This window comes from Plectropomus leopardus, chromosome 12 (assembly GCF_008729295.1).
Source record: "Plectropomus leopardus isolate mb chromosome 12, YSFRI_Pleo_2.0, whole genome shotgun sequence".
In the NCBI taxonomy this organism is placed as follows: Eukaryota; Metazoa; Chordata; class Actinopteri; order Perciformes; family Serranidae; genus Plectropomus; species Plectropomus leopardus.
The window spans coordinates 20,283,222-20,295,065 of NC_056474.1; the positions used below are offsets into that span (position 1 = coordinate 20,283,222).

Below are 11,844 nucleotides of genomic sequence, written 5' to 3' on the forward strand. Positions count from 1 at the left end.
TTGAATGATTGCCAATAAAATTGGAAAAGGGCAAAGAAAGTGGGAGGAACTTTTAATTTGATAAAAACCTCAGGGAGCTATTTTTATTTATTTATTTAAATTTTCACTTGACTTTACAAAAAATGTTGCTGGTGACTTGCTGTATATAATGTTAAAAGTTTCAGTTTCAGTGGCATTGGGATGCTTGGCGTAAAAACAGTGTTAATTATATTGCATTTTGTAATATATCAATTGTTATTTTTTCATCATCATTTTTATTATAATATATTTCATAGAGAACACTTGGTGTTAAAACTTGTCTCACAGTGTTTTAGTGTACCTACAGGCACTCTGTTGACAGCTGTGCATTTTCCGTGGAGGTTTAATTGGAGGTTGGGGAACAATTTTTAAACTTTGCAGGAGGCCATCACCTCCACTAGGTGTCATCCTGCTCCTTCTAACCTCAGTCTCAGGTGCTGGCATTCCTGAATCCTCCCCTCACTCCAGGCTATTCATGAGGATGCACAGGTAACACAACACTGACAGCACTTTGGGATCAGATCCACCTCCCAAAACCTCAAGGAATTATATCAAGAAACTTTGGGGGATTTTTTTCAACCTTTTCCACTTTCATCAATCCTAATATTTATCAAACAATGGCCAATGCAGGTCTACAGCTGCTTGGCTTCACGCTGGCCTTTGTGGGCTTCATCGGCTCGATAGCATCCACAGTAATGGTGGAATGGAAAGCTTCGTCCTATGCAGGAGACAACATCATCACAGCTCAGGCGTTGTTTGAGGGGCTGTGGATGACCTGTGCATCGCAGAGCACCGGTCAGGTTCAGTGTAAAAAGTATGATTCACTCCTCCAGCTACCAGGTAATGTTGCTTTACACGTCATGTTTTCATTATAGATTCCTTTACAAAGACCTACAACTGATCAGATTATATATTCTAGCATGTTAGACATAATGAGTATTTATCAGTTACAGTATATTGCGTCCTAAATCAGTTTGTTTTTATGGGTGTGGGATATGGATATTTGGATAATGAATGGTGCATTTCAAAAATATGTTAGATTTTTTCCCCCAATAGAGACCTTATGAATTTGGGATTTTGAATTTACAATATGTCGCAACTTCAGGAGTTAAAGATTTGTCGGCCTTTATGCTGTAAAACAGGAATGTGTAAGTCTCTGTGGTCATTCAAACCTCCCTAGAGGTGTAGGACTTCTTGCATGCAGAGACATGTCGGTCAAATACCAGCACCAGCTAATCAAAGAGAAGCTCCACAATCTTTCTTTCAAAAGGAATATAAGTTGTTCATGGCGATGGACTTTAAGTGCAAATGTTCTGTGTAAACTGATTTTTAATGTCTTCTTTATGAAAGGCTGATAAGACCTTCATCAGATAAGAATATAGTAATTTTAGAGCACACCTAAGCTGGCTGCGACTCATGCCATCTGCACTCCCGCCTGTTTTGTCCCTGTTGTAAACATGAAGAAGAACACTGAACACAACATTTCTAGAGGTTTTATCTAAGTTTTATTTTAAGGAAAGCATAGAGGAAGCATATGTAGGGAAGACGCAGGGGGGAAAAGATCCTGGTGAGATTTTAACACAGTTCTACCAAAACTCAACTACTCAACTACTTAACTGTAACGTTAAAGATCAAAGCCAAATAAATAAATAAAACTTTAGAAATCCACGAATTTGTATGCAACCTGCTCAGATCTCTTGATCCTTTGTCTTTTTCTCCAGGGATTGTTCAGGGCACACGAGGGCTGATGCTGGCCTCCATCTTGCTGAGCTTCATTGCGATCTTGGTGGAGGTGGTGGGCATGAGGTGCACAACCTGTATGAGAGATCAAACGGAGCAGAAGGACAAAGTGGCTCTAGCTGGAGGAGTTATCTTCATTTTCGCTGGTCAGAGTCCATTCAGTTCAGATACACACAAGCAAACAAACTGCCTAAACATTATTTGGCCTGCATATTATACCACTCTGTTGTCTGTTTTGATTTTGACAATTTGACTCGTATTGAATTTTTGGGTTGATAAAGACGATACATGACAGATGACACAGTTCTGCATGTTGTTAGCTGTATAATGCAACAATACAAAATGTTTTAAAATGGTTTTTCAGGTCTGCTCGCTCTGGTGGGAACATCTTGGTATGGTCACAGAATAGCCAAGGACTTCTACGACCCATTCACTCCCACTAATTCCAGGTGAGGTCGACCTACTCTGCCCCCTTTAGTCTGGAATTCACACTAATTATCAGGTATCACTGTGACTGCGTAATGACACGGGACAGACATATGCCATACGAACTGTCTTTTATTATGCTGTTGTTCTCCTGCCTGTCCAATTAACTATTTAGTCTTACACACTTAAAAGAATAGTTAGACATATTCAGTGGTAGAGATAGTACTCTTATTCTTGAAGTGTTTTTTTTTTTTTTTAATTAATTTTTCAAGCACATTCTGAAATATTCATGTAATTAACTGTAAATGACAGCCTAAACCCACAGCGTGTGATGTCTTAATGGTATTGCTGTGAAACACACCTAATAGAATACAATATAATGAGGTTGTATTCAGGCTTGAAGACTTGTAATGCTAATTTAAAACTTTTCTTTCTTTTTCAAACATCCAGATAAGTATGAGTTTTGACTTGTGAATTTTCACAGGTTTGAATTTGGAAGTGCCCTGTTTGTTGGATGGGCAGCTGCCTGTCTCATCATTATAGGAGGAAGCTTCCTCTGCTGCAACTGCTCCAGCAAGGACTCAGGGAAATCTCCACGCTACCCACCGTCCCGCTCTGCAGGCCGGCCCGACAAGGACTACGTCTAGGACAATTACGCCATCTCGGATAGAAGAATCTCATCTTTAGAGGGAATTTTTTGCCATTCAGATTTTTTCTTTTAACCCATTTGGTATAAATCTGCTGAGGGTGTGACTGTTATTTGCTTTGTGTTATTTTTTCATATCCTGTAAAATAAAATCCTTATTACTTCATTGAAGGCTTTTAACGCCTGTCTTCAGGTTTGTTTGTTTTTTTCCGATGATGCTGATGTGTAACAGAAGGCTGGCATTATCCCATATTACTCTTGTTGTAATCAAGTCCCATATAAACCCATAACCAACAAAGTATTAGTATCTCTTGGTACTTTGCCTAATCCCGTCTGTGTCACTGAACCACAAACTTGCTCATTCCTTCCCAACTTTAAAATAGGTTACAAATATATAGACACATTTTGAAGAAAAGCTTCAGTGATTTCCTCAATCGGCAGAGCACTGTAGCTTTGAGCAAATACACCAAAAAGGAGTAAATACTAAATAATAAGTAGTTTAAAGCTTTGACAACAAAGTCAGTATTTGTTGGAATGGATGATTGTTGTTAGTTTTAGTCTTTTTGTGAAATTTGTTGAAGAGAATAATCTAGAATAATGCCAACTTTATGCTTTAGACAAGTGAAAGGATCAGTGTAAATACTTGTACCAGTATATCTACTCAACTTTTTCCTCTTACCTGTAAAACTATTTATCAGTCTAGACTGTTTTTGTTGAATGTTGGAGATATTATATCTCTTGATATAATAGAACTAGATGGTGTCTTTAACTTGGTGTGTAGTTCAGCAGAAAAAAGAAAAGTTAATGGTTCATCATTCCTGGAAAGAGACATCAATGTTGATGTTTTCAAATGTATTTTTTGGCACTTTGGGCACCACAAGAGGAGTGCAATTTAGTTCTTATTTCTAATTCTTTTCTAGTTCTAATTTAGATAAATAAATAACACTACTGTATAGGTGAGACTAAAATATGTATATTTTATTTTTGGGTGAATTGTGTCTTTAAGGTAGTCCTATGGGAGTGTCTGTAAGCATGTGAGTGTGTTCCTGCCAAAGTGATGCATTACGGCACATCCCCCCTAAAGCATGAGCCAAGGAACAGTGTGATAGCATCTTCTAAAAAAGGAGGGGATCTGTAAATAAAATGTATCTATAGTGTTTCATACGTATGAGATTGGCAGCACAAAAGAAAAAAAAATAAAGTTTGAAAAATTCAACTTGAAATAATTTCTAAAACATTCTTTAAAAGGAGATTTTCAATTGTCTAACGTAGCAGTGCCTGCTGCAGAAATGTGTTGCCTCAGGGAAGACAAAACTAGTACACATGAGGAGAAAAGAGGCTTGGGAGCGGCTCCTGAGAGGCATACCTCAAACCATCGGCTCCTGTCCCAACATGCCTCTTCACAGTGAGTTCATGGAAACAAGATTCCAAATCATTTAGATTAATCACATTTACTCACACTGTGTTATTCTCTATATGGAAGAATGATTGAGAATTAAACCCTCTCCATCTCACCAGCACACACACACACACACACACACACACACACACACACACACACACACAAACACAACATGATTTTGACAGTTTCATCTGTATGAAAATATTTGTCTCCATTGTTCCACCTCCAACCTATATATGTGCAGGGATTCTGCGGAAGAGGGCGCCACCATCTGGTAATTCTAGTAATCCTTAACCCTTACAATCTGAGCAAATTGGCCTGATTTCTTTTGAAAACATTGTCAGAAAGTATTGAGCAACTAAATTACCCCAAATCAGCAAGAAACTACTGAAAAGTTACAAAAAAGGACATGAAAATTAACACAAAAAACAAAGAAAAAAAAGTTAAAATAATAATAACACTACTTTAAAAAAGGAAAACCCACCAGCAGTTATACTCAAGAAAAATAACAGAAAAGCTGCCACACTGTTGTATTGTGTGGAATGCTGACAATATCTGACAATAATCTCCAATGTCCAATGTATGAATGAAGCATCTTGCTGTAAACTTCAAACCGAATATATGAAAAGTGAGCATGTTTGGCCACCAGAGGACGAAAGGGACCACATTTTGGATCAAGGCCTGACATGAAGAATACCAGCAAAATATAGATTTAATGTAATGTCTTCACTGAGAGGTATACATACAAAAACTCTCATAATCCAGTGTTGGGAATTAGATAATGAGATTATATAGTAATGGGTTAGTTCTGAGATGGTTAATGTAATAATTAAAGACATAAATACTCCACTTTCACAATGCTTTCACTTAATATAAACCAACAAAGAATAATACAGGAATGTGAACATGTGAACCCACAACAAAATATTTCCAAATAATAATAATGACAATGATGACGATGATGATGATAAAAAAAAATAATAAAAACAATAACAAACAACAACAACAACAACAACAATAATAATAATAATAATAATAATAATAATAATAATAATAATAATAATAATAAACAATAATTCAATAATGATATGGATAAAATATAATTTGGGTAACTTTTTTCATGACAGTTCTATATGGCTGTTACAGCTTCACGTGTTTCTGTGACGTCTGTTTTCTCCCACGTGTGCATTGCTTAATGAGGTGCACCTGTCCTGGGGAGGAGCTGATTAAGAGCTCCTGTTCCAGCAGCAGAGGAGAGAGACTCTGCTGTTGAAACTAGACTTGCTGCCTCTCTGCCAGGATTTTTAAAGGTCTTGTATACATATTATTTGTCAATAATACCATGAATTTTGTTATTTTAAAGGTGTCTTATGTGGTTTCTTTGGGTCATTTTTGGAGTGTTGTTTGACCCATTGGGCTTCCTCAAGGGCCTTGTCTCTTGCTCCAATATTTTGAAATTAGCTTGTGTAAAATCTTCTGTTGTTGCATGTTAGACTAAGAAAAGAGTAAGAGCGTCTCAAATATGAATGAAAGTGAATCTTGTTATGGGAAGTGTACACAGCAGAAATAGCAAAAGTAACAACAAACTGCAGTGGTGGAAAAAGTATTCAAATCTTTTTCTTGAGTAAAAGAAGCAGTATAAAAGTATTGTTTCAAGTTAAGGTCCTAAAATAAGAAAAAGTACAAAGCTTTTAGCCAAGTACCAAATGTAAAAAGTACCCATTATGCAGAAAGGCCCACTTTGGAATTATACATAAATATTATATTACAGTACTTAAGTTGATTTAATTAGTTACATTACACATAATAAAGTATAGTGACCTACAACATGCTCTCAGATTTGATCTTTCATCTTATGCACACTTTGTTCTCAGCCAGCACATTCCTAAATAAATAAAAGCAAAGTTACTTTATGCACAGCTGCTCCATGCAGAATACACTGACATCTTGTTTGCATGGTAGTCCACGGCACCAACACTATTTTATATTTGATTTGCATTTCAGCAAAATAGCCCATGAAATATGAGGATATGCTGCAATAAAACCCATTCAGAACGACACTTTTATGGTCTTTGTAAAACAACTGGATGTTTAGAATGATGAAATGCATCAACAGAGTAGCACTTAACCTGAGGGCTTCCCCTCCTCTTCAGCCCAGTATTGGATCTGGATCTGGACCAAACTCTTACTCAAACTGCTGCAATCAGCAGAGTGCATTTGCCAGACATCACAGACAAATCAATGAATGTGTACGAAATCAAACAAAAAACTAATGCTGCTGCTACAATTGATCCTCTTCGTCACTGTACTAAAGCTGAAAAAACAATCATATCAAGTATCTTTGAATGCTAACATGCTGTAAATGTATGCATTAGTTGAGGCTGCAATAGAAACATTGCAGATTCATCTCCTTTATTTCATTCTTTTTTATTTTATTTCATTTTTTGTGAGTGTAGCTCAGTAGAAAGAAAACATCTTTTATATGAAACTGCTCAAAATAATGTCTTTGGATTGTTTTGAGTAACTGGGTCATGATTACTGTAAAGAGACATTTCTGTTGAGTTTTTCAAATCTATTTTTTGGTACTTGGCAACTCACACCTATCTAGACTGATAAATAGCACTAAAAGTAAGAGGAAAAATATGTAATTTTGGGTTGAATGGTCCCTTTATTATCATGATATTCATATAGCTTTGGTGGTGAAATATAATAGATTCACTTAAACTACTAAGGTAAAATTTTCATCTTATTAATCTTTACTTTATATTTTCATTTTTTTCTACTTTTTACTGCACTGCAATTATTTGACGGCTTTAATCACAAGTTATCTTGCAGATTCAGATTTTGCATAGAAAAAACATGAAAAGAGTTTGTACATGCATGATACATTATTAAATAAAAATATCCATATGATGTATATGATGTAGTTAAAATGTACTTAAGCAACAGTAAAAATGCTGCTTCCATTCTGTTGGTAACATCTACATAAAAATATCTCAGGGCCATCTGTCTGCATAATAAATACTTATTTATTTTTTAAGCACATTTTTTTGAAAACACATATTTTATCCAGGAAACATTTTAAATGCAAGGCTTTTACTTGGAGTTCTTTCACAGAAATAAAATATCTAAATACTTTTTCCACTGCTGTTTATTACAGCAGAGGTTCTTCTGTAGCCAACCAGCAGAGGTCCCCTCTGACCTGATTTTTAAACTCTGTCAGTAAAACATAGGGAGCCTTGGTGTGGCCAGAGAGCCTTCAGTTGAAGCTCCACAGTACATCCCCATTTAAAATAACCTGACCAATTGATCCACCATGCACTCAGAAGCTGGGACACAGTAGAGGAGCTGCCTGGTAAAACTGTCAGAGACCATCATATCTTTATCGCCATCATATATGTGTTCGATGGGAATAACCCTTTGAAAAGCCAATTGGTTTGATTTCTTGCAAAAACATGGAGAGAAGGCAAAGGGAAACTAAACAAGACATGGCCTAAAAACAAGCAAAAAAATAGTTTCAAAAATCAAGAAAAAAATGACCTTAAAATATGTACAAAAGAAAAAGACTCTTAAAAGTGCTGGAAAAGAGTTTATTTGATATATTTTATTGTGTTTTTTTTTCTGTAATATAGCTTTAAATATGAAATATAACTATGAATATAGTTTCAGAGCATTTTTCCTTAATTGTTAGATTTTTTTCCTAATAATCCTCCCCTTTTTAAAAACAAGGTATAAGGTATTTTTCTTGACACATTTTAAGAATTTCTTGCAATTTGTGGGAAATTTCTTGAAAAGTTGGTCATTGCCTTTTTTTCACGATGTTATTGAAGAAAAAAATCAAACCAATCTGTGCAAGTTTCAAAGGGGCAGATAGCTTGTAAAAGGTGTGTGAATGCAGCACAAGAAAACTCATGTCAATCCAGGGTTAAAAGGGTTAAATGACAGTTTATTGTAGTGGCCACAGCTTTGATTAGTCGATATGTGATTTAGTGCACCTTTGCTGTATTATGTACATATATTAATAATAAAAATTCAATCTCATGATATTGATTTAAGATATATTGCTCGCTCCTTTGAGGCCTTTGACCAGTCTGTGTCATATTAAATATACTAACTGCCTCTCTCACACTGATGTAATTTACAGAGTCTCACCTCAGGGGTCCTAAAACTGAATACTGCAGACGGAAAGAAAACAACCCGTCTGCTGACTCACTTGTTAAGATTATCACAGCACTTTGTTAGATATGAGTCTGACCTCCTGCTAAAGGCTTTGCTGGTGCATTTATTGTCTCGATCAGCCTCCTGTTCACATTGTTAAGCTTTTTATTGAAATTGGGTACTTGATTAAAGTAAAAGCACAAAATAATGATTGAGAGGATTCGCACACAGTGCACACAGGGACACGGATATATTCACCCAGGCCCGACGATCCTTGAAGCTTAACTAATGAGATCAGCTTGACTTAGAGATTTTTCATTCAGCATGGCAGGAAGTCTAAATCTTTCATGCGTGTGTCAGTGGTTGCGTGTAGCTGTGTGTGTGTGTGTGTGTGTGTGTGTGTGTGAACTGATTAATATGCATGAGTGAGTGTCACATCGCCTTAATCAACTCTCATTGCAGCTCCTGGCAGTGTGGCTCACAGTTCATTCACACTTATTCAGACTCTGCTGACCTCCTCCAACACCTGGATCACTTTCTGTACAAAACAGATGAGCATCTCCATGGGAACCAGGGCCTCCTCCTCCTCCTCCATATTTGTCAGGAGTAAACACGAGCAGTGCTTTTAACGTCACCGCATTGGGAAAGGAGAGATGTGTGTGTGTGTGTGTGTGATGCTCACATGTGATTAAAATTCAGCGTCTTTGAAGTGATAAGAGACATTATTTTATGCTACAATTTTAATCCCTGGTTATGATGAAGCGTGGTGGTGCTACACGACAGGTATTAGCTAGTTAAAGGGATACTTAGGATTTTTTGAAGTGAAATCGTATGAGATACTTGTCCAAAGTCAGTATATTAGTGGTAGATGTCAGATGGCACGCTCCCAGTTTAGAGAAGCAGGCTGGAGTCTGACACGGACATCTACATATAATGTACACTTACATGTACTTTCCAATCTAAAAAAGTCCCACTTAAAAAAGCTCGATATCAGTTTAAGTATATAGTTTATTTAGAACATTTTTTGCTGCTTTACCTTATGGTCTGACAGTAATTCCCCCATTATATCATCTTTTCAGTACCAGACTCCTTAGCCAAAATGACTGTTTTACTCCATACGGTAAGGTGGCTTTGATGAGAGCATAGATGAGGAGCTGCAGCCGTTAACTTCTTCCCATCATGACAACCACCCATCCATAACAATACATTGCTTAGTTTTTGGGTCAGTACTTCTGTCTGCTTCTCCAAACTGAGGATGTGCAGACTGACATCTACTGTATATAACACACTGAATATGGATAAGTATCTCATACAACCCCACTTTAAAATATCTGAGCTGTCGTTAGGATAAAATACAGTCGGATAAAATCCAGAACAATCTGATATAATAAACCTCAAAGAAGAAACTCAGATGCAGTCTTAAAACTTTGACTAAAAAGCATCAACATGAATATAAAAAACTGAAACTGTTCGAGCAGCAGCAGAACATTGCTGTCTGCACTGAAGATGAAACGATCAGACACAGCTTCCCTCAGCTCAGCAACAACAAACTCAGTGCCTTTCTATTACACCATCAGAGTCCAACATTTACACAAATTTTCACTCACACAACTTCTGCAAGATAAAACGAGTATTTCCGAATTCTTCACTTTCACTCTGGCAGATGCAGATTTGGATCCCTGGCAGGAGTCCAGAGCAACACGGCTAAGATGTGGCCAGAAGTGATTTAAACACAGAGACAGCTCCAAGCTTCGCTGCTCCTCTGGCTCCCTGCCTCCTCCCATCTGAAGAGGAGCGGGAGCCAATTGAATTCAGGACCCTTCACCTCTGTTTTTCTAAGCAATGCCACACCTTACCTCAAGAAACATGTTCAAGGTAAGCCAATAAAAGACTCTAAGGAGTCATGGTCTTTTCATATATTCACAGTATACAGGGCTCTTAAAATGTACAAAGATCACTTGGATTCCCCTTTAGGGCTCCCAAAGTATGTGAATATGAACTTTATTTTTGAACTGTTTTGGTTTTGAAGGAAAGTTTGATTCAAATCTTTTAAAATGCAAACAGTTAAAACTTTCTGAAAACAAAACATGATAAAAGTAGAAATAAAATGTACCAATGTCAAATGTTGTAGAAAGATATGGGAGATCATTATCTAATTTTTGTAACCATACAAACCATACAATATTTTCTTGCTCTATGATGTTTCTATTTTGTCCTATGGGTATTTATTTTTTGCATTTTTTTTAAATATGAAAAAACAATAAAAATGTAGGCTTTCTAACATTACTGCACTTTTGACCTTTTACACTTTGATCGGTGTATTGTTGCTATTAACTGCGTGTCTTTCTGACACATTCGTCCAGAATTGCCCCTTGAGGGACCAACAAAGTGTTTCCAATTAAATTAAATTAAGTTTTACAAATGTCATCTATGTTAATTAAAAATCCCTGCCTCTAATTTATCAGATTATGTTCTGGATTTTTTTTGGTTCTAATTTAAATTTTGCTTTGCTTTTAATTGAATCTGTTTAATAAATATAACTCCAACATAAATTGGCAAAGTCACATTGTTTCCAACACACTTTTATATGGAGCTTTTTGTCAGTATGACCTCATGCCTCCATCCTTTGTCCGCAGAAAGCCAGTGAAATGTTCCCCCTTGAGCCTTTCACAAGTACAGCGAACCCTCCACGTGGCGGACACATGGTTCTGATCATGAGACATGGAAAGCCAGAAAAGATGTGTGTTCCAAACACACGCTGACTTTACTGCTCTCATTATCCTGAGCTGTGGATTTGTACTTGTGGATTTAAAATATTATATTGATATTAAGACTGGCTCCAAAACAGAGTAATTCCTGATGAACCCCGTCTTTTAAATCCTTAACTTTACAGCAGACATAAACGTTTTTTTTGTTTGTTACATGTTATTGTTATTGTTTGGCCCCCCTCCCAAAGGCTCTAGGTAGCTTATTTGTGGTGTCCCTTTTACATGTTTCTTCTATTGCATTTATTTATTTTTTATCCTGTACCACTGATTTCTCTGACATGTCAATAAATTATAATCATGATGAAAGCACCATGCTTGAAGGGGAGGATCGATGTATTGATTTAGTGATCAATGGTGCAATTTGATCAAGGCAAAGTGAAAACATTGATTGATATTAACATTTTTAGGGTATGCCTTTATTTTGAAATTCTGTGTCGCCGTCAAACAGCAGAAGGCAGATAACAGACAGGTCTTTCCAACAGGGTACATTTTGGACATGCCACTTGTCACTGCAACAAGGCAAATGCTGGCTCTGTCCTGTTCAAGTTATCCAGTCACAGTGACAGTGAGCAAGCACGCTCCACAGTAGACCAGCATCCTAAAATCAGAGCAGCTAAACACAATTCAGCCATCATTCAGCTCATTATTCACAGCTGTGTTGTTTCACTCTGTGCCAAAATGTCTTC

The 11,844-nt window shown here is 36.7% G+C and overlaps 1 protein-coding gene across 1 annotated transcript; it reads left to right on the forward strand.

Annotated features, from left to right (window-relative positions):
• Positions 1–472: 472 nt before the first annotated feature.
• Positions 473–2,940, forward strand: cldn1 (claudin 1). The gene is made up of 4 exons (XM_042498199.1): positions 473–858; positions 1,740–1,904; positions 2,123–2,207; positions 2,669–2,940. The coding sequence occupies exons 1-4, from the start codon at positions 636–638 to the stop codon at positions 2,829–2,831; spliced, it is 636 nt and encodes a 211-aa protein (XP_042354133.1). The 5' UTR covers positions 473–635; the 3' UTR covers positions 2,832–2,940.
• The last annotated feature ends 8,904 nt before the right edge of the window (positions 2,941–11,844 follow it).

Coding starts and splice junctions, on each gene's coding strand:
- cldn1 (XM_042498199.1), top strand. CDS start 636: ATGGCCAATGCAGGTCTACAGCTGCTTGGCTTCACGCTGGCCTTTGTG. Junction 1,905..2,122: donor AGTTATCTTCATTTTCGCTG/GTCAGAGTCCAT, acceptor ATGGTTTTTCAG/GTCTGCTCGCTCTGGTGGGA. Junction 2,208..2,668: donor TTCACTCCCACTAATTCCAG/GTGAGGTCGACC, acceptor GAATTTTCACAG/GTTTGAATTTGGAAGTGCCC.